Source organism: Alosa sapidissima, chromosome 11 (genome assembly GCF_018492685.1).
Source record: "Alosa sapidissima isolate fAloSap1 chromosome 11, fAloSap1.pri, whole genome shotgun sequence".
NCBI classification, from domain to species: Eukaryota; Metazoa; Chordata; class Actinopteri; order Clupeiformes; family Clupeidae; genus Alosa; species Alosa sapidissima.
In genome coordinates this window covers 13,716,777-13,742,296 of record NC_055967.1, presented here as the reverse complement: position 1 = coordinate 13,742,296, position 25,520 = coordinate 13,716,777, and the positions used below count along the sequence as shown (strand labels likewise).

Genomic DNA, 25,520 nt, shown 5'->3' with positions numbered 1-25,520 from the left:
AAGCTTGACCTTCGGAGCTTTCAATCTCCTTCCACGATTTTCTGGGGACTTTATTGGGGTTCCATTCCTTGCGCCTCACCCCCATTGACTCTGACAGGGCATGGACAAGCCGCTAACGCAGAGACAAAGGGGGCCATCATTAGCATGGCTAATGTTGTAGAGCAGGCCCTTGTTAGGGAGAGAATCCTGTGCAAATCAAGTTTCACGGCTGAGGCGGACCACAATGCACCCAGTCCCCTCAAGTGGCACTTGGAGAGGACTGGAAAGAAAACATTATTGATCCTTTTCACAAGTATGCTTTTCTTTTACTTTTTATAAAAGCTGTTTAGAGATTTCAGCAGTTTAGAGATTTAGAGGTGCTATAGGCCATCTCCGCTTGGAAGATCGAGGAGAGGAAGAAAAGGCCAGCTCTGTATTTTCGGTGCCATATCTCCCTGGCCAGCTCTGTATTTTCGGTGCACATATCTGCCATTATGAGAAACCCGTGGGGTAGGCATGGTGCACGCCAAAAAGAAAAAAAGTCACAAAGCACCAATCTCCATAATTGTCTGACAAAAGCTGGGCTCCCCCCCACCCCCCCCCCCCCCCCTCTATGGCGAACTGCACATCAGTCAGGGAAGTTATCTTTAGCATCTCAGCACTGAGGGGGCACGGGAGAGGGAGAGGGAGAGGGGGGTGGCGGCTCGGCGGCAACATCAGAGGCTTCGAGCAATGAGAGACAAAGTTATGGGTGAAAGGGGCGGGAGCGGGGTATTAGACTCCCTCAAAAAGAAGCAAAAACACACGAATGGAGGAAATAAAAGCCCACAACTCCCGTACTGTTTGAGGAGGGCAGAAAAAGGGGGGAAAAAAACTTCCAATGCGAATGCCAATAACATAGACCTCCTTTTCAGATGTGCAGGAGACCCAAGATGAAAGGAGAAATTCCTGGAGTGAATTCAACCCCCCACCCCCACCCCCTTCACCCCCAAAAGCTTTGCAGCACATTTAAAAGGCGAGGCAGGCAGCAGAGTATGCCATTATTAGTCCAAACTGCAACATTCAGTGAAGTATATTTGGAAAAATATAAATAAAAATTCAGAAGGGCAGCAGAAAATCTTCCAAAAATTAATGCACAGTGAAAATATACACTCCATACATGCAAATCCTAGAACGCCTGGATATCATCATCTCGGAATGGAATTTGGACTCCAAAACACAGCAGAACTTTCCTTTGAAGTGGCCTACGATAATCCATTCAAGAGCCACAGACACCTCTGTTATCAACATTCATTTTGCTTGCTCGCATTTTTCATCTTAACTACTTCAGTGGTTTTGGTGACAGACACTATAACTTCCAGCTCCCAGGCGCGATGCATGGGAGCGAAGCAAGGCGCATGGGTCCGAGCAGCTCTCGAAAGGGGTGCAGGCTCCACGCCTTTACAAACACCATAAAATAAACAATGGACATGTCCACGGTTCCTCTGAATGCAATTCAGCTCACAACAAGGAAAGGAAAAAGGAGAGGAGAAAAAAAGTCTTTTCAGACAGGCCCTGTCACCAGCAGAGAAGGAGAGAGAAAAGAGGGGGAAGGAGAGGAGGGCAAGGAGGAGGGCTAAAAAGCCTCCAGACCTCTATTTATAAGCATTCATCCAGTGAACAGCCACATTCCAAATGCTGAAAGGTACTTTTCACTAAAAACAATTCTTTACTCCCTCTTAAAGACCTGATTTCACTTAAGTAAAAAAAAAAAAAAAAAAAAAAAAAAAAAAAACTTTCAAAAACCAAAAGTAAACATTAGCGTGTTAATGTGTATTCCTTAGTAAAACAAATGGTATGTCATCAACAGCAAACAGAAGAACAAAGTTGCGAAAAAAACGAACAAAACAAAAAACAGACTTTTTTTGGAGAAAAAGAAAATAATGAGGGCCGGCAGCCAACAGAGCAGCAGTCCAGCGCCTAGCCATTAGCACTTCAAGCACTTTCTCCTCTTTTGAGAGGCTGAGAGGGGCTGAACCAGGCCTGGGCCAAGGAGCTTCATTAGGAGCAGCAGAAGAACCCTTGTAAAGACGGAGCAAGAGAGAGAATTAAAGAGCATAATGGGAAGGCTTGAGGGGGGCTGGGGGTGGGCGGACCTACTCATCAGATATGGCTGGGAACCTCAAGGAATGGGACCTACCGCTCAAATGGACATCTGGTGCAGTGGCGTGTGTGTGTGTGTGTGTGTGTGTGTGTGTGTGTGTGTGTGTGTGTGTGTGTGTGTGTGTGTGTGGCGAGGGAGGGTCTGTAAGGGGCCAGCCACTGCCATCATTATTGGCTTGCTATTGTGAGAGCCAGGGTGGAGGGTTGTGGGGAGCAGCCATTAGAGCCCGCTGGTAAAGGGCTCTCCCCGGGAGGTCAACTCACAGATCACAGAGAAGAGCACACTTCTAGCCATACAAAACAGCGGCTTGTTTTCTTATGGGAAAGCCAGGGTGACATTATTACTTAAAGACACAATTCCATTCACATATCAAAAAGCAAAAAGCAATTAATGGCCACTTGTTCATTTCTGAAATGTGCGTAACCTTTAACCTTCCAAAGCAGAATTTTCACATCGTCACACCTAATCAGGTGTTGGAGTTTTGTTTTCACAACTTGTAGTCTATCCACACAGCTTCATTCATTAAATCCTTCTGATTTCAACTGTAGAGTGCAACGACCAGAATGCCAGCAAAGTACGCCAGCAGTGCCTTATGGACTAGCATGCACAGGAAGAAGATCTATTCTGACAGCATTCACCTGATAAAGAGATTGTTCCAACATCTCTGTTTGTCCTTGTCCCTCTCCCTGCGGGGAGCTAAGGATGCCGTTACCCCTGCAGCACTGCTGCTGAAATCGGCTTTGACAACCACAAAAAACAACTACATTCTCTGAAGTGGCACAGAGAGGAGGTGCAGGCATCTGCCAAAAAAAGACCCAGCCCACACTGACTCACACTACCCTCAAAGACCTTCACAAGTTCACTCCAAATGCGCTGGGAGAGACATTAGAGGGCTTTCGCACGTGGAGCGAGTCTCCAGCTCTGGTCTGGGCCTCAATGTCTCAGCGGGAGCACCCTAATCTGCTCTCAAATCAGCCCGCCCGCCAGCTCCTCTCCCAGGAAAACCAACACTGCAGCTCCGACAGCTCCTGCTCCCTCCTCTCCTCACCCTGAGCTGTCCCAGGCAGACCACTGACCTTCAGAGCAACCCTTGCCTTTTTGGGCTATATATATAGGCTATTCTAACTGTAGCCAGTTTCACATCTAGACTGAAGAGTCAATTGATCACAATTACATTTCTTTAAGTGCAGTCTACTTCTACTACCATCTATTTACTTTAAAGTGTATTCATCTCCTAGCAATCAAACATCTCACCAAGAGTTATATCATCACTGCATAAATGAACTTCGAAAGGCACCACATCATACATGAAATTAGGCTATACCTTTACAAGAAAAAGTGCAATTAATTATTTATTACAGGAGAATCATGATAAAGACTGAGTGATCGTCAGTTGAAACCATGGGTGGTCTGCTCCAACTTTCCTGCCAACATGGTACTGTTTTGATTTAGACTGTTGACTGTTGGGATTGCGTCAACTTGTCAACTAGCAGAACATAATCATTCCAGTTGTGTTTCTGTCAGAGTGTTGTGTTTAGGCCCTGATGTTTCATAGCCCAGATCAAGTCCCATGGCTCACTGGCTCAAATCATATGAAACCTGCATCCACCAGAAATGGCAGTAGATCAGTGATTCACAAGTGGATTCTTGACTAAGACACATGATATAACAATACATAGCTAAGATTTTCCCTTTCCCATCCTTTTACCGAGTGTGTATGTGTTTGGGGGGTTCGGTTGATATGGTCTGTTTACGCAAACACAACAGAAAGGGATGGGGTGTCTCAATTGAATGATGGAGAGATTCTAAAACTGACAAGGGATCAGACTATAGCCGACTTCATAGGCTGGGAAATCGTGAGACGTTTGTTGATCCTGCATCACAGTCCCAAACACATTCTCAAACGAACATGTGTATGCACACACACAGACACACACAAACACTCACACGCACACACTCACACACACCTATATACACAAAGAAAAGGGCCATGTGAGCAGTGGGTGTAACGCTAGAAAGCAGTCCCACCCAAGGGAGTGGAAGCTCATCTGGGAAGAGTCCCGTGCCCCGTTTGTGTTTGTAGTATAGACTTTCAACACAGATTGTAACCTAATGAAAGGCAGCCATCCTGGTTAGGCCAACACCCGAGCGCTCTTCATTCATACATGTAGTCTAGAAAAATGGCTGCTGCACAGCTCAAGCCTCTCTGTGTAACCACAAAGGAGGACCATCCAAACTACAGGAGAAAATAAAAACAGTCGCGCCAAACTGGAGTTCCCTCTCTGGTCTGGTGAACAGGCCTAGAATCCACAAAGTGACTAAGAGAGACTTGCGCTCCGGAGTGACACATAGGAGGTGTTAACTGGAGCCGGAATCCACACGGCTAGAAAACATGGAGGCCAGCTGCTGACAGGAAGTCTGGTGTGCCTGGCCCAGGTATTATATAACGCCTCCAACATTCCTCTGCGACTCACGGGGGAGCACTGGTCAGTTAAACCCTCAGTCTGCCGCCATTGCCTCGATTTATCAGGAATGTGTACCTTGTGCATTTCACTACTCTGCCCTGCAGAGCAGCATCTCACAAATATTTTATCACTGGGGACAGCCTCTAGTCAGCATCACCCAAGACCTCTGGCTTTATACTCCTGCAGCACGTGAGAGCAATCTGAATGAGGCTAGGCTGGGAACACATTCAGAGCACACTCACTGCCACAGAGTGCCTCTCTACACTGCCTGCTTGTCTGTTTCCAACATGCTGAGAGTCTGTGGCGCTCACTCACCTCAATCTTATCCGTCTTTGCATCCCCCCAGTACAGCTTGCCTGCAGTGTAGTCGATGGCCAGACCGTTGGGCCAGCCCAAGGAGGTATTCAGAAGAATGAGGCGCTCACTTCCATCAAGGTTCGCACGCTCGATTTTGGGCTTCTCACCCCAGTCAGTCCAGTACATGTAACTGCAAGTCATGTAACAAAAGTCATGACAAGAATTCAGCCTCTCTAGAAAAGTGATGGTCTCTCAGACAGACTGCTTTAACTTTGTATCTCTACAGTAGCACTGATGGCGTCACCTACCCATTGACGGGGTCTAGCACAATGGCCCGTGGTTCCTCCAGGTTCTCGGAGATCAGAATGCGCCGTGAGGTCCCATTAAGCCGGGTCACTTCAATTCGGTCCGTGCCCGTGTCTGTCCAGTACAGGTTGCGGGCCACCCAATCCACCGCGATACCATCCGGGTGGTTGATCTCCGTGGTTACCAGTGTCTGGGCCTCACTGCCATCAATGCGGGCACGGCGGATGGCTTTGACCTCATCGTCCGTCCAGTACACGTGGCCATCTACAGGGTCATAGTCGATGGCAATGGCGTGGCGGATGTCACTGACCTGCAGCACAATGTCAGTGAAGTCTGGCAGGTCCAGAGAGATGCGGCGAAGGTCTGTGCGCCGTGCTAACAGCAGGACCTCCTCAGCGCCTGTGAACACATAGACAGATACATTTCAACACAACCTCCTTCTACTAAGTTACAACAATCTGCTTTTACTGATAGTTACAGATAGTTAATAATATACATACATGGAGATTAGAATTATACAAATGGGTTTCTTCCTTTTTGCCAAATTAGTTTTAACCGTCATGATGTCAGAATGTCCACTAAAGGACATAAATTTGGTGGTGGGTGGGGCATGCATGCAGGTTACCCCCTGGTCAATAACTTGAAGATTACAGTAGACTGTAAAAAACTGCTGTGGCAAACCTGCCTTTCCTACTTCCTACTAGCTAAAGTAGGTTATTCAAGACTTTTCTTTTGGTTCTGCTAGTGACAATAAGCTGACCCCATACCAGCAGTAGAACAATGGTCAAAGTGTTGTGGGTCCAAACATACATTAATCTATCCTCTGCAACATACGGCTTAAGTGAATGGATGCACGCTGCCCTCCCCCACCAAGGAAGTATTCAGAGAGGCTTAGCAACACAATGGTTGATGGCAAACCTGCTGATGTAATGACTGCTCATTACCCCTTATCCTTATCTCCATTCAACAAGGCATGGTTTGTGGTCTTGCAGATAGAACAGGAACGTAGGAATTTTCACAAAGGTAAAAATTTGGTACAAGTAACTAGTAAAAAAACAATTTCCTTTCTAATGACATTTTCAGTCTGTAATTGAGATGCACATTTTTATAAATGGACAATTGCTCTATTCTTTCCCGAAGTTTTTTTTTTTATTGTGGATATATTGCTTAGGTCAACATTGTATATCATTGTCATTATGTTGGTTCAAACACAACCTGCTTCATAAATGCTTCAAAAAACCTCCTCAATTCAAACTGATTGAAAGATAAACTAATAGGCCTAACTGCATCTGCAGCCACATATTGGCTAGTCTTAGGTCAGGTTTGCACTGTGGAGGGAGGGGGCTTCTGTGCCATAGAGCCATGGTTTAGCAGAATGAGCAGTCGAGTCAGTGTGGTCAATTATCTCGGAGCGTTCCCTTTCTTTCTGGGAGGCCTTTTAGCCGTGCACACACCACTGGCCACAAGACCAGCTGCAACAGACAGTCCCCAATCAAGCTCTCCATCCATCAGTGGTGACGCCAATCAGAAACGACAGCAGAGGAAAGACGCTCTTTTGCTCATTTTCTCTCCTTTTGTTTTCCCCTACAAGCCCTACTTGGAGGAGTGCATATTTGTCTTTAATTTGACGTCCCGTTCTGCTCGGCAGCTAAACAAAAGAGGTGAGCCTTCCACCATGACCGCAAAGCACAGATCTAGTCAACCAAGCCAGACAAATGAGCAAACACGTCCTGTATGTGCTTTTTATCATTTCCTTTCTAGAAATCCTCCCTCTCTGCACTCCGCACCCTCCTTCTTCTGCCACAAACTCATCCCTCACCTCACCTCTGCCAGGGGACAACACCACAGGATGTGCTGGATTTACATTTTTAATGTTCTATTTAGCTGTCAACAGAGTTGGGAGCTCAGCGAGTCCTGTGGCTGTGTGCAGTATGGGAGCCAGCCTGTCCCCCTGCCTCCACAGCACACTAACTCACTCTGCTCTCTCGTCTCCACTAGCTTTTCTTCTCCTCGGTTTCCTTTTTTTTTTTTTTTCCCCCGTGCGCACCCCTGGAATGAGGTCCTTAAGAAGAATACATCTCATTGTTTCCTGGCCTGGGAATACACTGCCTGAAAATTGGAGAAAGTTATAAATTCAAAAAAGCTCTGTAGGTTAAGGAGAGCTCTTTTTTCAAGGGTGGAGGGGGTGGACTTGTCATTTAACGGCACTAGTGCACAGAGACAATGTCGCCACTGTTCCCGAGTCAGGCTGGGATATGGGCTTGGGGGAAGTGGAGGGGACAAAGAGCTCAACCTTGATTTGAGAGTCTGGCTGTGCTGTTATCGGATTCGTTTCACACACATCATCAACAGTTTTTGCTATTGGCAGAGCCAATAGAACCATCAACAGAAAATGTGACGTTACAACTGTCTATGACTCCTTCTCTTAGCGCCAACACAAGAGCAATGGTATGAGAGTGACGTGCAGGGGAAAACCACACTTTCTGCTTTCCAGTCTGTCTCAACTAGACTAGCACCACCAAAATAATGCCAGGGCGTCTCTCCACCACAAGGTTGTCATGTCAGACCCTCTGCTGGGAGCCATGACCCTTGTCAAAGGAGAAGTCTTGAGTGAGAGGGAATGTACACAGACCCCAGGGCAATTCAAACAAACAGGTTTCATTCTTCACTATGGGCCTGGACCACATCCACTAAACACACAAACCTAGCACTGACCTGATTAGGCCTGCCCCCCGCATACTAACCCCACCCTGGACACACACACACACACAGACAGACAGACACATACACACAATTAAGGCCCCAGAAGTCTGACGACTGAAGGGTGATGGCAGACTGACAGCAAGCAAACAAATAAACAAAAGTCCCCCAAACAAGGCAGCCTCAGATTTCCCCTGAAAGCTCCCAGAGTCTTGCGCCTGGTCTCTGGAGAGTGCGCTGGAAGGGTGAAGAATGCTGCTGGAGGGAGGGGGGGGCAGGGCAGGGCAGGGCCACGCTGGGCCAGGCCTGGCCGGGGGAGTGCTGGCTTTAATGTAGCTGCCTGTATATTGTGGCGATTGAAATTAGCGGCGAGCGGCTAAGGGGGAAATGGGTCTTTCAGGGGGCCGCCGAGCGCGGGCCCTGCCATCTGTCAAAGATTAGAGCGCTCCGTCATGCCTCTCTGCATTAGAGACGCATGCTAATGTTCAGAGGCCAATGGGATGCCAATGCTGCCGCACAACCCCCACCACCCCTTCCCTTCCAGGACACCCCCACACACACACACACACACTTTAGACTCATTAACAAAAAGACTTGCATAAATAAGATATCCTGAATTCCTAATTATAAGTGACAGTGTAATAAAATTGGAGGTCGCCAGTCACATCCCTTTCTGAATGATGTGGAATGGCATTCATTTGGGGTGTTTGCTTCTCAGTGTGCTGCATTTTTAAGGGGCGGGGGGATTGACTGGCTATGGTTAGAAATGATCAAAACCTGTGGAATGTCATCCATTTTCCTTTTAGGGATCATGCTTTAATAGCAATGCCAAAAACATAAAGAGAGCTAGATGTGCCGCATGTTGCATAGCACACTAGATGCTGCTCCCAAACTGATTCAATGCATATACCTAAATCTACGAACAGTGATAATGAAGGTCCAATAAGCTATTAATTTCTAACCTTCACAACACAAAATATTTTTTTGGATGCTGAATTCTGATTGTTGAGTAAGCCAAATTAAACTTAAGATGTGGGGGAGCAAAAGCTTCGGTTCCTCATCAGCCCAGTGGGGCTACATGCCCACCAAGTTTTGTGGGCCCCAGTGTTTCAGTGCCAGGAATCGTCGACCCCCCCCCCCCCCCCCCAAAAAAAAAAAAAAAACCTTACAAAACCTTTACAGCCGCCCTGTGCCAGCGGTGGTCATAAATACACACAAGTGATGGTGGGGCAAAGAAGGGGCACTCAAGAGGTGGCCCTCAGTTGGTGGGTACAAACAAGAGGCGTATTTTACCTGGTCGACACGTCTTGCCGTCGTCTTTGAGCTTGACTCCAGTGGGGCAGGCGCAGCTGTGAAACGGCTGCAGGGGGGAGAGCAGGCAAAGGTGGGAGCAGCCGCCATTCCCATTACTGCAGGGGGTTTGAACTGTGGACCGAGGGACAGGTGGTAGAACACAATGAGCTCAGCTGAACTGGACACAGGTTTGGACCTCCGATAGAGACCATGGTATCTAATGTTCACTTCTGGGGACTGCATATGATTTGAAATACATGAAGCGGAAATACCACAGGCACCAGCTGGACAACACAATCAAAGGAGCCACATGTGAACTTCCTAATAAATCAGTAAAACCAGAAAACAACTTTTACACAAGAAAGTAACTGAGTTGTAACATTGCTGGAAGTGGTTCTTGGTCAAAGCATTTCAAGCTGCTGAATGAAAAGACTGCAGCATTTCTTTTGCACTAAACAGTTTTATATTCTAATTAACATAAGTGCACATGTCTTAATAAATCATAAAAAGGAGACAGTGGCTAAGTATGATGTGGGTTAGCAAGAACTGCAGAATCATACCCTACATACTAATGACCCCACATACATCAACATTTGCATTCGCAGCTTCACTTGTGAGTGCACTTTGCTTTTGACATTTAATCAGAAGAATCACTGTGTATCATTCTTAAACGTTACATAATGGGCAGATCAGGGTGTAATTGTGAAACTCTTGACTTTTAAAAAAAAATAATAATAATTTCCACTGCAGATCACACTTTGCCAACCATAGCAGGGCAGCGCTAAAGCATGCAGCTGCTTACACAGGAGAACACAGACGGCCTTGACACAAACCCTACTACCCCCTACCCTCTAACTCACTCCAGACCCTCCCCCAGCACAGATGTTGTGTCAGGGCCCCAACATTGTGTGATTACGAGCAGGACACAGTCCAATGCCAGCACAGGAAAAAAAGTTAATTATACCCATATGCAGGTTCTCAGGGGAACAAAAGCGAGTGTCAATCAGAATCTCCTTAACGTAAACTAAATGGCAGAGGACAAGTTGAATAGACCATCAGAATATAATGTACTAGTAGTGCGTAGAAATATGTAATGTATTCAAAGAAACATTGTGCCACTTTGCCACTTTCCTAAAGCATGTTTTTAATCAGCATCTAGTGCTCACATCATCCTTAAATCAAATTTTATGGTATGTAGTTATGAGAAGGTCAGATAAGCACGCCAGTCCTTCCAACGTGCCACCTGGGCTATGCACTATGCAGTTTTGTGGTCTGGGTCAAATCAACTGTAAAACTATATCAATAGAAGTTAGTTACCGGTTATATGTATGTTCAAACAGATTTACTAGAAACTCTTTTTTTGCACCATGCCACAACATATTCTTGAAATATTGTATTTTTAAAGTTAAATGATCTTTCCCTGTGAAATCATTAATTTCTCCAATTTAGAGGCAACCTCCCTCCATGCTGCATCCTAAAACAGACAAGGCACAGTATTCAAATAACTTATGGATAATTACCTCAAGAATAACTGTGAGAGTGTGTGTGTGTGTGTGTGTGTGTGTGTGTGTGTGTGTGTGTGTGTGTGTGTGTGTGTGTGTGTGTGTGTGTGTGTGTGTGTATACACTGTTGCATACTAAAAGGAAGCTCCAATTGGACAATCTTTCTGTACATGTGGTAGAGAATCAACACAACACAGGATTAGCACACTCACAGTTTGGCTGTCTTTGTTGGGCAAGGACCTGGATGTCCATGGGTGAGTGAATGCCATTGAGGATTTCTCGGCGCTTGTCCCCGGAGTGCTTGTTACAGGCGTGAATGGAGCGTGTCTGCCAGTCCGTCCAGTACAGTGTCTCATCAGAGAGCGTGAGGGCAAACGGATGGGTCAGGGTGCCCTCCACCACAGTCTCCCTGTAGGCAAACGCAGGTAACTCATCAAGGGATCAACACAATCACAGCAGGCTCTACAGTTCATACCATTACAGAATATGAAAGACACGAAGAAAGACAACAGGGAAAAAACACAAAGACAGCGACCTGTTTTATTCCTGGCTGCTTAAATGTACTTTTGTTTAACTTCAATACAGTCCGTCTCTGCTCACTGTCCCGAGTTATTTACTCATGCATAACATATGTGTGTTTGTACAAGTGGTCCTCAGAGTTGACCCCACAGTGTAATCAATCTGAAAATGTTAAGGAACTTTCTGTAGCCTTCAGGGCATCTGGAACACTGCAGCGAAATCAAACCCCAGATCGGAAGTCTTTCAGATTTAGTTCCAAGGGGGAAATTAAACAAATCAGGCTGTCATCGAGCAAGAGGAGGCAGCATCTGTTTGGGTCGTTAACGGGCGGCAGCCAGTTAACCCCTCCACCTCACCCCGTCCTAATGCTGCCTCTGCCCTTATTAAGAGCAAACAGGACTGGGAGAGAGTTCCAGCGCACAGCCAAAGCTGCACTCCCAGACCAGTTGGGTAACAACGTCTTGCTAAACAACGTGCACACATACGCACAAGCTGCTGTGCTCGTAAATAAACAGGGGATCAAGGCGGGAAGGCAACGCGGGTGTGTTGTGGAGCCCTGACGCATCACAATCTGACCAGGGCGCCACCATCACTCACCCAAGCCGTGCCGGGTTCACCAGGGATACCTTTAACAGTGTACGTGGGGGACGCAGGCTCGTACACCCCCTCCGATTTTTAATAGCGTGTGAAGAACAGAGGGATGGAGCAAGAGAGGGAGAGTCAGAAAAAAAATAATTGCATCCAGATTTGCGCACAGCCATTTTGGTGCACTTGGACGCAAGACGCGTATGTGTTCGAAGCCAGCGAAAACACACTAAACTTTATCATTAATCATAGGTGTCAGGAAGGAGGACTTGAAAGGAAAAGCACCCTTTTGTTTTAACAACAAGGGGAGGTAAACGCTAGCAGAGCCCCACACCACCGTACTCAGATCTTCGCGGCACTTCAGGGGGAATGTACAGTCTGCCATTTGAGGCAACGCTGTATTGACCAATGTTTTCATTGGACTTACAAAGTACAAATGTTGCACAACCAGAAAAACACTTCAACATACTCATACTGACAATTCACATGACTATATCATGAGTGCAAGCAGCACTCAGAAGTACAGAACTGCACGGACAGAAAAATGGGCTGTTTATGACAAGTGCTCCTCCCCTATTTAATCTCTGCTTTCACTTAGCATTTTCACTCAACCAGTGTCATTACACGGTGATGTACACAGCGTGACATACTGTAATATATTGTGGGGGGAAAAAGACAAAAAGGTCTTGAAACTTTGCATGTGTAAGGGCCTGTGTGGTGTAGGACTGTTGTGGATAACTTGACACATGTGGATCAAAGCAAAGCATCCAAGCAATGAACAACCAGTTCCTCAAATCCTACTTCAGGACATGCACCCTCTGTTATCTCAACAGGCCGAGAATGGTGCTAGCTCCACCCAGGTCACTTAGGCCAGTTCCCCTGGCAACTGACAAACATTTGTTTTGCCATGTAGCACCAGTTATATAAACAAATGAAAAAGTAGCATTAGCAAACTACCAGACCTTTGATGGACAGTTACAGCGCAACAAATGATTGATGGATTGTTTGTCAAGCAATTATATTTACCAGAACACTTGCCTTGGGCAAATTCATTCTTGTTGTATTGAAGGGGAAAAAAGCGACTCGCATTCTTGTCCTAAATCAAGAATCACAAACTCACAGAAAGTTTGATAAAGTGAACGCACAAGACTGCACATTCTTGCCAGAGAGAAAGTTGTGTGTCAACAGGCCTTGTTATTTTCTCTTCCCTTTTCGCCTCTTGTCCAGCCTCAGTCTGTGAATGTCTGAGGGGGAGGTTGATGTTCACTTTAACTCACAAACACAAAGCCCTGACCTGAACACGGTATATAATCCATGACTATATCAGTCACGAGTGTAAACTCTGACTGAAGGGCTAACATACCATTCCTTATTAAAATTGCTATAAAATCCCATATACACAAAAGGAGACACAACCCTCCTCATCCCTAGAGACTGGAGCTGTGACGCCCATGCCAAGCAGGGTCAGGTTTCAGTGGTATACGGTGGAAGAGGTCACCTCGAGTTGAGAGTGGCTCGCTCTGAAGGCAGGCCTTCAGGGACCATGGGGGCCTAGTACGTGCCGAGTGTGTTTGGATTGGGGCCTCCTCGGCCGTTCAGTTTGGATTGGACCTCTCTGCCTCTCCTCATCCCCCGGAGGAGCGCAGTCTGCTAAGTGCGAGTGACGTTCGGGGTGAAAACTAATTGCAGGAGAAGACGTGGGAAAAGATAAAGAGTGGGAGAGAGCGGGAGAGAGAGGGGGGGGGGGGGGGGGGGGGTCTGACCGTGCAGAGCCATCCAGGTTGGCGCGGTGGATGAAGCTGAGCTTGGCATCTGCCCAGTAAAGTTTCTCCTCGTCTAGGTCAATGGTGAGTCCGTTGGGCCAGTAGATGTTCACCTCAACGATGATCTTCCGGCTGCTGCCGTCCATCCCTGCTCTTTCGATGCGCGGCTCCTCGCCCCAATCTGTCCAGTACATGTACCTGCGAGGGGAGAGAGGGGAGTCGTCAAGCCATCCTGTCAATCAGTAGAGTTCAACAAAGGCAATGTGCAACACACACACAGGCCCTTTTTCCTGTTGCTGCCTGTTGGGTGACTTATTCAGCTGCATGCAGATACAGACACACAAACATGTATGCGTGCAAAATAGTCTGACTGATGAACAGACAAACACAGAGTCGCTCCTTTCACCCTGACTGATTCAGGGCCACACCTCAGATTCGTTGCAGATTTGGAGCCAAATGGAGTCTTCGTGCGCTTAGACTAAACACATTCCGCCGTTTCCACAAGCGCAGACATAAAGAAAGCAAAATAATCTTATCGTCCTCTGTGTTCGAAAGGCTTGCACACCCTTTCCAAACTCTTATTAGTGGACTTCCTAAGACATACACACCAGTCAATGCCTACCGGTGCACACAACCCACAACGTATGCTCTTACACACAAGCACGAAAGCAGCACACGGGTTTGAGGGGTAAATAACCTGCTATATAGAATCTGATAGAAATCTTTTCCTCTGGCAGCTTGCCACACAGCTCTTTTTTTCATGTTGTGAATACCAGTATCTATTCATATCTTGCTGTGAAGAAGTGGCAGGCCTGACACCAACCAGTACATGCTGCCGGTAGAGTTTGAGTTTGAGTGTGTGTGTGCGTGTGTCTGTGCGTGTGTCTGGGTAGGTGGGTTTGTCTTCATTGTCAGGCATCTCTGGCTTTTGCCATTTGGAATGTAAGTGATAACATTACACAAGATGAAGGAAACTATGTTGGGGGCATAGCTTTAAGCAATGTCTGACCATTACACAAATATGTTTCATATTTTTCTTCTGCCATCACAGAGTTTATGGTTTGCTTATGTCAGAGTGCCGAGTTCACAGGCAGACATGGGGCTTCTGGAGAATTCAGAGTTCCAAAATTGCTCAAGACTCAAGTCAAAATGGAGAAGAACCAACTTCTTATTTCTTCAGATATTCAAAGACACAACCCGTCAAGCAACACTTAAATTATGACTCCCATCCTAGAATATGGTCTGCCTCAGCTGAAAAGACCAAGAAAAAAAGGAAAATAGCAGAAAATAAAACACAGCAGGATGCTTGGGCTATGTTCCTTGGATGAGAAGCCATAAAGTTTGACTGTGGTGAACAAGCGAGTATATTCAAAGGCTGCACAGTGACAAAGACATTTAACACCAGTGTTCCTGAAATGCATTATTGTATTTCTGTTTTAATTATATGGCCTATTATTTGATTGATACAAAGACTTTCTCAAAGACAAGTTGGAAGAGGGAAGTTGGAGCAAGGTGAAAGGAGTGGCCAAAACAGAGTGCTTTTGCATTCTTTTGTCCACTGGGGCAGAGAAAAACAATGAAACCTAAGGGCAACTAGGCTTCACAGGGTGATGGTGGTGGCAGGGAGGGGGTGAGTTGATTACTTATGGCATATGGGGTACGACAGCATGCGTGTCGCAAACGGAAACGCTTATCAAACCTCATGCCAGCAAAGAGACCAAGCATGACAACCCCAACCACCCTTTCCTCCCCTGAGACACAGTTGATTGGTCTGCCTGTGGCAGAAACAGCAGCAGTGCATTTTTCTCAATTAAATGCCAACCCTCACCACAGCCAAGGGTAATATGGAGCCATTTGAATTCAGTTACTGACAGAACAAAGAACCAGGAAGAACAATGGTAGTGCTGTCTAGGAATTAAACTCTTTAACAGTCAGTGAGGGCAGGACAAGGACAGTTGGGACAACTGGACTGATGTCAGTAGTTTCACCAAGTGAGTTTGACAAGTGTTTTATGCAAATGCATATTAGGCAGTGTGACAGGCATGAGAGATTTCTGGCTTAGACAAAGGAAATAAAGTTGTCATTCAATATCCAGTAATGAATAATGACAGAATGTGGCGTCTACAGTCACAGCATTTTTTAAATTCAGCCAGAACCCAAATCAGTTTTGTAGACAAAAATCAAATTCTCATGCACAATTCTCAACGCTTCAGGGGTTCAGCCCATTAAGAGTAAATCAAAAACAAAGTAAACCATATGAGGAGGGCGTATATCAATAAAAGACAACAGTGGAACATTGAATAAACTGATCCTGGAGAGGTAGAGGATGTCTGGATATAATAGGAGTAAGACTACAGACCAAGCTCCAATACCTGGTACACTAATGCTAAAGAAAATTCCAGGAAAAACAATCTTGTCAGATACTTGGCTGCTCAATCTGGCATTGGGCTGCACTGGAGCTCCAAATGCATTTTTGTTAACTGTTACTTCTTAATTCTGAAAGGTCTGTGCACAACGTTTTTCAATCTCTCTAGGCTCTAGGCATAACAGACCATGTAAGTATTACCGCATTTGGGCAAAACAAAGACCATGTCATGAAAGCAGACATACGCAATTTGGTAGAGCCTCTTTAACTTTCCAATGATCTACTTCAAGGAGATTGCCTGAACCCCTGCCTCTCTCCTGAACTATGAGCACACTTAGACCAATGTAATTTTTGGAAAATTGTAGAACAGTCTGTAGAGAGAACCTTCCCTCCACTTCCTCTTAAGCACTTCTGCTAGAGTGAGTCCCTGCATGCGAGCTTACCCAAACATTGAAAGTGGCCTTGAAAGCAACAAGAAGAGGCATGCTGCTTGTGAAACTAAAAACAGGAGAAAAATACTGACCGTACGTAAAAGCCCTTCCCAGAAATCACTGATGTAGAACAATTTTTTAATTCTGCTCAACTCATTCTGCAAGAAACATCGCTACGCTTTACAAACACCTGATATAACTCCTCCAGAAAAATCATCCAGACAAAATATGTCTAGCTGAAACATGCAAAATTATTTTGAAACCACTTTTTTTAATATTTAATACTTTATTTGTTTGTGAAATTGAGGGCAACTGTGCCTTGAGTATTCAATTTACTTTTCAACTATTCACACTAAAATAAACAAACATACTAAGTAGTGCACCAGATTCCAGCATTTAGGAGAAGCCATTTTCTATTCAATCATACTAATTTATTTGGCATACAAAGACATCATCTTTGAATCAATGTCAAAGACATGTAGTCTCATGTGGCGGTTATTTATGAAAATGCACTCACACATAACAGCGACTGAAGCTGTACAGTAAGATTATTTTCAGACCATTGACAGATTGAGACCAATTTGTCCCTGGAGGTCCTGTCCGTGTAAACACACCAATCCAACAATGAGTGGAGCGGATACACACACGGCAAACTCCCCGAATTCCAACTAGATAACACTGGCCCTCCAAGGGGAGAGGAGAGCAGAAGCAGGTCCGACGCCGAGAAAGAGACCCTAACAAAACGCCAACAACAGGAAACAGACAGGGCCGAGCGGTGGGCCTGTCCACTGGGCTCGCTCGTAAGGATGTGCTTAGGAACTATAAATACACAGCCGAGCAAGCGGAGGCCACACATGACTTGGGCGGGAGCCGTCTGCAGTGGAGCGGTTGGAGCCGCTCTGAAGAGAGTCGGGAGTCGTGACCAGAACACCCAGAGTGGTCTTACCGGTGGGCTGGGTCCAGGGCGATGGCCCGGGGCTGGTCCAGGTCCTGCCAAAACAACACCTTCCGCGACGTGCCATCCAGGTTAGCCACCTCGATGCGGTTTGTCTCAGAGTCCGTCCAGTAGAGTTTGCGTCCCAGCCAATCACATGCCAGTCCATCGGGGGATTCGAGGCCCGACACCACCACCTTTTGACCCGTGCCCAATGTTGCCTCTTTTACTGCTGAGAGAAAGGGACAAAGGGATTCAGCGCCATTATCAAAGTGCCAATATGGTCAAACAAAATGCATCAATTGAACTGGGTATCTCCAGTGTTTGTATGCAGTTCTGACTCTGTAAACATACATATTAGCTGGGACCAAGCCATAAACATTTTGAGCCAATCAACATGGTGCTTCAGGAGCACAGGAGGGAGGGGTGTCTTTTCACTGGTTGTTGAACTCCTTTCACCAGAATCACAAATCTTTAACCAACTCAACTTTTTCCTATGACTACCAATGTTGTACCGGAGTGAAAGGGCTGCTTCTTAAGTGGGCAAAGTCTGGTATGTCAACGAGAACTACTTGCTTGCAGATTTATACTGGGTTTCAAGTTATATTGGGTTTCAATGTTATTTTGCTCGACTATATTATTGGCTCAGTTATAGTGAAATCAGGCAAAAAGTCATGTCAAGTATATGGCAAGTATACTGTAAGACAGTATGGTATAACAAGAGGTTTATAATATGGTTCATCGATAATATTAATAGTTCAAGATGGTTGTCATAAAGCGGTTGTGGTGAGAATCAGAGTGATGGAAAACATCCAGACAATTATTCTTAAAACTACTGACTGAAACTGATCAAGTGAGAGCCAGTGTGGCATCAGGCCTTACAGTTACTAGACTGATTGTAGTAGGTCTGCTTGATGGCCTCCTCACTGACGTCCGTCCAAAAGATCAGACCCTCCGAGTAGAGGAAGTCCACAGCCGCCGCATCCTCCAGGTCACTGACCACTACCGCAGACTCTGCTCGCACAGCCTCCACGTCCACCAGACGCACATCTCGGCGGTTAGCAAAGAGCAGCAAGGGGGAACCTATCAGAACCAAAAGCAATCAGTTATGTTCAGCTAGGGCACATTTTCATTCGGATTGCAAACACTTTTATCAAAAATAGCATAGACAAGGCATACACTTCATGTACATAATGCTCCCTTGCAGTTGAATCTATGATTTTTTTCCCTCTTCGTTAAGCTACAGCCAACACAAGTGCAAGTGGATCACAATGTATCTTGTTATGTATTTGTATTGTTATTCCATGACCCATCTAGACTGACTAAAGAAAGAAAAGAAAAGATTTCAGAAAGAAAAAAGACAAGTCTGAGTGATGCGTCTGAATCAGGTGAGTTCATGCTGAATCAGGTGAGTTCATGCACACATGGATGGCAAGATCAGAGAGAGAGGAGCAGGAGCTGGCACAATGGCGCTGGTTCAGGAGGGCTGTGGGCTGGGCTGGGCTGCTGCACTCTGGTTTACCAGCATGCCACTTTATTAAGCACCATGTCACCATCTAGTCGTGGCATTTCACCACAACTGCTGACTGCTCAGAGATAACTGCTCCACATCTAGGAGCCCCAGTGCCACACCAAAAAGGACACAGTGATGCAAACCTTTGCCACACTTTCCTGAACTGTCCATGTCTTTCAAATATGGTTGTTTTTCCAGTCACTGTCTCAGTCTAAGGCAGGCAGGCTGTACTGAGGAAGAATACAAATCAACTTCTGTCAATAATCCTACATCTAATTCACTTTGACATAAATGTCTAACTGAATACTGGGTGTATCTAAAATAGAGACAAGATGTCCCCAAAAATCATATTCAATATTTTAAAAACAATTCATAAACCAAGAGATATTCGGTGTTTCACTCAGTAAATGTATCACCACCAAGCATCTGACAAAACACCAGCATAACTACATCTATTTAACAACACATCACGAAAAAAATGCTTTTTGGAATTTCACTTAGAGTAAACACCAAAATTGAGACATCAGGTCACTGGCTGTCCCCCATCTTTCCATGTCAGCATTTTATATTTTTTATTTTTCTCTCCCTTATAAAACTAAGTGAGAGGTGAATGAACATAGCGAGAGTATCTGGGGCTAGTCAGACTAGCCTGAACTCAAAATCTATTTAATCTACAGTGTTTTTTTTTTCTTTTTCACAGACATGGACCAGATAGATAAAAACTACAAATAACACTGTTCATCAAGTGTGAAAGCAGATCAAGAACCTTGTGCATGTGAAAAACTAACCATACCACAAGAGGCTGATGCAAATGATTTAGCAATTATAGTAATTAAAAATATTATGTCCTGTATAATGATTCAAAATCAGCTTGTGTAGTTTAAGTTGTGGCGGTCAGCACAGCCGATGACAGGCTGAGGAGAGATGCTGGCCTGGAGGCTTCTGTCTGCCTGTGGGGCAGGGGGCACTGAGGGTGGACGAAGGGACAGATTCTGACACCTCGTCCTCCAGAGGATGCCTAACGGTCAGAGTTAAAAGGATGAACCCTACATCAACAGCTGCACCTCTTTCTGAGATCACTCAACTCCCACTCTGGCTGGCCCGAGTGCAGAAACCTTCTCACACACCAACAGCGGCAGTTTGGTCCTAAACAACCGCAACTGCCTTCTCGACACGGCCTCTGGCTCTGACAGAGGCTCCCTGCTCCTTTGGGAGTGCCATTCCTTCACTCCATACAGTGTCAATGGTGCCAAAAACAATTGTGTAAAAAAAAAAAAAAAAAAAGACACATACACACTAAAGAGATGCTAATGTTTTAAAACATAACATAGTCAACATGGAAGAAACCACCTATCAATTCTGCATAATTTACAGAGAGCGTGCACTCAGCAGCAAACAGAATTTCTCATGGTCCTTATTCCCCCAGTTGAGGTGCCTCTCCTAACACTCGAACCTCACTCTTGCCCAGCCACCTTCCACCTCCAAAGCGAATAGACTTGAGGCCTCTCAGCTGAAGAGCCTTGAATGTGCATACAGCAGGCCACCGAACAGCCTTGAAAGGTCCTTGAAAAAAGGCCACGCATTCCACAGCAGAGCCAGACATAAAGCTCTGTCAGAGCTCACCTTGATACTATTTCCTTAAAATGGTGTTCTTACCACTTGTACCAAATAGACCAAAGGTAAAAAAAAAAAAAAAAAAAAAAACAGGTTGTATTTAGTGTTTTTTTTTTTTGTAATCAAGGTCCTGTCATTAAAAAAAAGCCTACAGAAACCTTTGACCTGAGCTTGAAGGAGCGCCTGCTTTACTTTACTGGTGTTAGTTAGATCCATGTGACTTTTCAGCTCTTGCCAAACACCAGCTTTTTCAGGCCTCCCTGAAAGGAGAGTGTGGAGCACCTGGATCCACTGGGTTTGGCCTTTGTGGGGAGAGAGAGCAGACAAAGGAACAGCTGAGGAGTCTGAGCTTGTCACCAGGATTAACAATCCCTCCACAGGGAGGGGGAGAGCTAGGGGCCGAGGGATGGGGAGAGAGAGAGAGAGAGAGAGAGAGAGAGAGAGAGAGAGAGAGAGGAGAGAGAGAGAGAGGAGAGAGAGAGAGAGAGAGAGAGAGGAGAGAGAGAGAGAGAGAGAGAGATGTGGTACTAAATGGCAATATGAAAAATGTGCAGAATGACAGGCAAAAGGTCCTTTAAGCAGTCAGTCACTAACTCAAATGAGTAGTTCTCTTTATTGGTCTGTCTTTGTCTAATTCTCTCCTTTTGTGTCATTTTGACCAATGGCTCTGTCATTCTGGGCCTTATTGGAGTTTTTCTGTGTGAGTGTGTCAAGGCACTTGGGCGCTGATGGGGGGGGGGGGGGGGGGAAGAGTTAAGATTCCAAAGGTGAACAGTGATAACCTCCAAAGCCAAGGACACCACAGTGCTGCTTGTAAAACTATTGCATCTGGAAAAAAACCCTCTTCCATAATGTAAACATGTGTTTTATTTTTTTCCCCTGAAATACATATAAATAAACAATCTGTTTGTGCTCCAGGCATGGTTCAGCATTCCAGACAAATATCGCTGACTTGACCAAGACTTTCAGACACAACCTGAGAAATGCAGAAAACAAACCATACCAAATGTGAACGAAAGTGAAAGGCTCATAGAGGGAACAGAGCAATGAACAAACTGGGAAAAATTTGCTAATCAAGCAAATAAATAAATACGTATAAACAACTATTTTAATTATGCCTATTATTATTGGGGGCCAACATTTCAGGAACTGCAGGATATTGCACTAAAAAAATGTTCCCCATTTCATTGTCAGTTAAGTTCTGAATCAAACACCCATTGTTTTTCAATTTCCACACCAAAAATGTACCCGCCATTTTCAAAAAACTCAAAAGTGCAGCTAATCTATCTCCTCAAATGCCAAATGGCACAAAAAATGGTGTACAACATCTAGGCTACACACCATGTCAGCAAAAAATAACTTTCTCTTTTCAAAGTCAATCAAATTTCAGGGAGTGGCCCATAATGATTCTGTTACCCTTATCTTCTAAGATAAAGGTTCAATCATAGCCAAATTTGGAACAATCACCACCGCACCCCATGGACAAACACCAAAGTTTGTGAAATTCCGTAGGGGCTGCTAAAACTGCCCCAGCTCCCTATCTTAAAATGCGCTTCACGTAAAAATGTGAAATTTGGCGTGCTTATACTTCATCCCATTTCCTCAGTGACCTTGAACCTTTTCTACCTTCTTAATCTGCTTGGACCCCGATCATCACAGCATAGAGTTATATTTGCCTATTATTATAATCATCATCATCATTAGCCTATCTTTATTATTAGCCTGACAGGGCTTCTTATAATGCCAATATGTTGGATTTATCGCAGCATGCTTGCCTTTCCATATCTAGGTCTAGAATCCATACTTTATAGGCTAATGTGTGACTGGTGCAGTGTCAACACTGCGTGTTTTAGTCTTGGTGTGAAGTGTGTATTTCATTCCATCACCAACTCTCACAGTTCCTTTGTGGGGTTCCAAAAAGTCATGGGGTAGAACTACATTCTCTACTTTGCTGCATGTTACATCCCTATTAGATATGAATTTAGCCTGGGGACTTCAATTGCAACAACCTTAAATGGGTGCCTCCAAGTCTGTTTTTCAGGAAATAAGTAATCTTTCAACCAAAATCTCAACTAGGAAACGGTGTCCCTTGTTTTTCATTTATTGTCATTTTTGAGACGAATCATGGCATTCCAGGCATTGGCACTTGTTACATTTCCTCTACCTGCCTGGAAGCAGTGAACGTCGAATCCTTGTCTCTCCCAATAGGCCTCCTCACTGATCTAAAACCTATCTGAACTGGTCTATGGTAAACTAAAACTTGCACTGATCTGAATTTTGGCCAAATGAACGTGGTCTTAATTTTGAGCAAATTCCCGTGATTTTGAATACTATTTGGGCCAAATAGGCTAGTTTATATTCAGAACTAGAATGTGAAATGGCTTCGGTGTAGGCTATAATCAAAACAACCCATCATTTAATTAATGTCCAATTAGCCAAAGATAATTGGCACCTGTAGCCTGGAACATTAAAGAAAGCATCACCGATACATAAAATAGCAGTGCCTATTCTGCAATGGAAGGCATTCAGCTTAGCCTACTTCACATTCACCGCGATATTGGTTAGCCAACATTTGTTTTATTTATTGCGATTCTAGGCTATCACAACTTTTTTTTCTCGTTCGTTTTGCATTTTACCTATCTCCTGATGACATTAGAATGACGGATTCACTAATTCCATTAAAACTTTAGCCTAGAAGGCTATTGGCAGATTTCAAAAATCCATCCAAAAGAAACTATTCACTCTGACACCCGACACTGTGATCAATCCTAACTTTACTGCACGCAAAGGCCTGTGCTGCAGACATTCCAAATAGATCCTTACAATTTGCATTAAGTTAGCCTACATAACAAAACCACAAAACACTTCGTAAAATGAAAAAGTTACCACTGTTCTCTGATTATAAATACTATTATGAAATATAAAATTTCAGCAAGTGAACTCCCGCGACAAACAGCAGGGTCCCGACACATACACACGGGCTACTTGAAGAAAAGGGACAAAACACATGTAGGCTACTCTTCAAGTAAGAAAACTTAGCCGAAAGTATAACTGTAACAAACCACTTTTTAAGAGTTCACTCCAAAGAACTTTAAACTCATCTACCAGATACACGCAGTTTCCAGTGCGTTCTTCGACAACGCCACCACAAAAAGTTTGTGAAATCGTGTTAAATTGGCTTACTTATAACTTCGACCATAATCTGAACAAAAAAGTATTTCACTTACCATGGACCACGAACCAGCTACTGTAAAGCAGTAATTTCAGCAACAAAACCTCCATTGCAAGCGCACCCAGCTTTAATTCCATAAGTCCAACTCCATTCTTCGAGTTATTTGGCCAAAAGTAAAGTTTAAATCCGAAAGGGTGGCTCAATCGACACTTTTGTTCACGCAGCTATTCTGATAGCGGAGAGGCACAGAGGGGAATGACAGCGGAAACTGGCTGACGTCACCACATAGGTTTGTATGGGCAGCGCGCTTCACCTATTGCGTTCACCGTGCACGTAGTACAGATTCGAGTTTAAAGCCTAAAACCTTAAAAATGCCTCTGTTAAGTTCCATTATGAACACAAAACAGCATATTGTCGCTATGCATGATATTCCCCCTCCCCAAGGTATCCACAAATAGTTTCACGTTTTTTTATATAGTAGCCTAGCGTTCCGGGTTTGGGCGGTACTCCAGCTCTACGTCAATACCCTACCAGCAGAGCACCTGTGTGTTGTGTCAGGCTGACTTGACCGACAGCCACCGTGAGTAAAAAGCAATGTATTGTGTAGCATTACTAGTCTTGAAATTGTAGAAAGACTAAATAAAACAGCTGGAATCATTATAATGAAAATCCCTCTGTGTTCTCAATGAAAATGTCCAGATCTTGATGAATTTGTTTAGTCTTAACAGTAGGTCCAGAGCTGTGTCATGAGTAACCCCTACTCACAGATGTTGAAGAACCTGCTTGCATCGTAGCCTACATGGCCTTCTGGCTAGCACACCTCTCATATCCAAGCCCATGAAGTGCCGCTGCCATGTAGCTGGTGTATTGGCTACTGGGCATAAGGAAAGAAGTGATGCAGGGTTTCAGAGATGTTTCGTCGCTCACTACAATACAAATGTTGGCCTCAACCAAGTGCCATTTGATGCATCATAAGACACTTTCAAGACTACAGTGTAGGTTACTAGCATGGTGAATCCAGATTGAGTACTGGATTAGGCTAGGCCAGCACAAGAACATGTATGAACTGTTCTGGATCCATTATATCTGCATTGACATCCAACACTATAGTGACAACTGTTAGCCTTTTAAATTGGTGATTGGACGCAGTAGCCACAAAGGGTTCAATTTGCTTTGGATAAAGGCGTCAACTAAATGCATAAGCGTACATGCATAAAGCGCATAGGTCACTGCATTAGACCCATCCAGCAGCAGTGCATTAGACATTACATTAACACCAGCAACACTGCATTGTGCTTGTTTGCATCCGACCTCTACCCCCCCCAAAGTATTTTTGTTTAAAATAGGCTCCTACTTATGCTCTTATTTATAAATGGCAACCTGTCACCATGTCACTTTAAAGGCTTTGAGTCTGTATAACAACCTTTTTGCCAGCTCCATTCAAATATAGCCTAGACTATCAGGCTATGTGACTCTTGAGATTAGGGACAAAAGATGTCCGCCAGATAAAACAAGGTTTTGGGGTAAAAATATGAACAATATTAAGTTGAAAAAATACTCAAAATCTTAATCAGGACAAGGGTTGCACAACAATGCCTGATTTCATGTTGCCTCATAAATAGTTTTTGTTGTAAATTATATAGAATGTAGTCAGTGCCTGGAAAATCCCATGTCCGGAAGCAGATTTTCTCATTTCAACATACCTTAAAAAGATCTAAAAGTAATGTAAAATGTATCATAATGATTATAATGTAGCCTAGGCCTATCTGCTACGTGTCACCTGACGGTGCGTTGAGGCAAGGATAATTGTCGTCGCCATTTTTTACTTAAAAAATGAAACGAAACTTAAAGAAAGAAATACCGGTGACCTCTTTGGTAGATACGGCCATGTGACTGCAAGACTATGTGACACCTGACGGTGCATTGAGGCAATGATAAT

The 25,520-nt window shown here is 44.7% G+C and overlaps 1 protein-coding gene across 5 annotated transcripts in view; it reads right to left on the bottom strand.

The window, feature by feature from the left end:
• lrp5 (low density lipoprotein receptor-related protein 5) overlaps positions 1-24,001 on the bottom strand; it is a 50,982-nt gene extending 26,981 nt beyond the window's left edge. For 3 of the 5 annotated variants that reach the window (XM_042110380.1, XM_042110381.1, XM_042110385.1), the window contains exons 1-8: positions 23,637-24,001; positions 18,165-18,365; positions 17,295-17,514; positions 13,553-13,750; positions 10,898-11,094; positions 9,184-9,315; positions 5,193-5,589; positions 4,903-5,074 (exon numbers count right to left, since the gene is read on the bottom strand). In XM_042110380.1, the coding sequence (XP_041966314.1) occupies positions 4,903-5,074; positions 5,193-5,589; positions 9,184-9,315; positions 10,898-11,094; positions 13,553-13,750; positions 17,295-17,514; positions 18,165-18,365; positions 23,637-23,718 (1,599 nt within the window). In that variant the 5' untranslated portion in view covers positions 23,719-24,001. The remainder of the gene's footprint in view (positions 1-4,902; positions 5,075-5,192; positions 5,590-9,183; positions 9,316-10,897; positions 11,095-13,552; positions 13,751-17,294; positions 17,515-18,164; positions 18,366-23,636) is intronic. The other 2 variants (XM_042110382.1, XM_042110383.1) reach the window with 2 other exon arrangements.
• Positions 24,002-25,520: the final 1,519 nt, after the last annotated feature.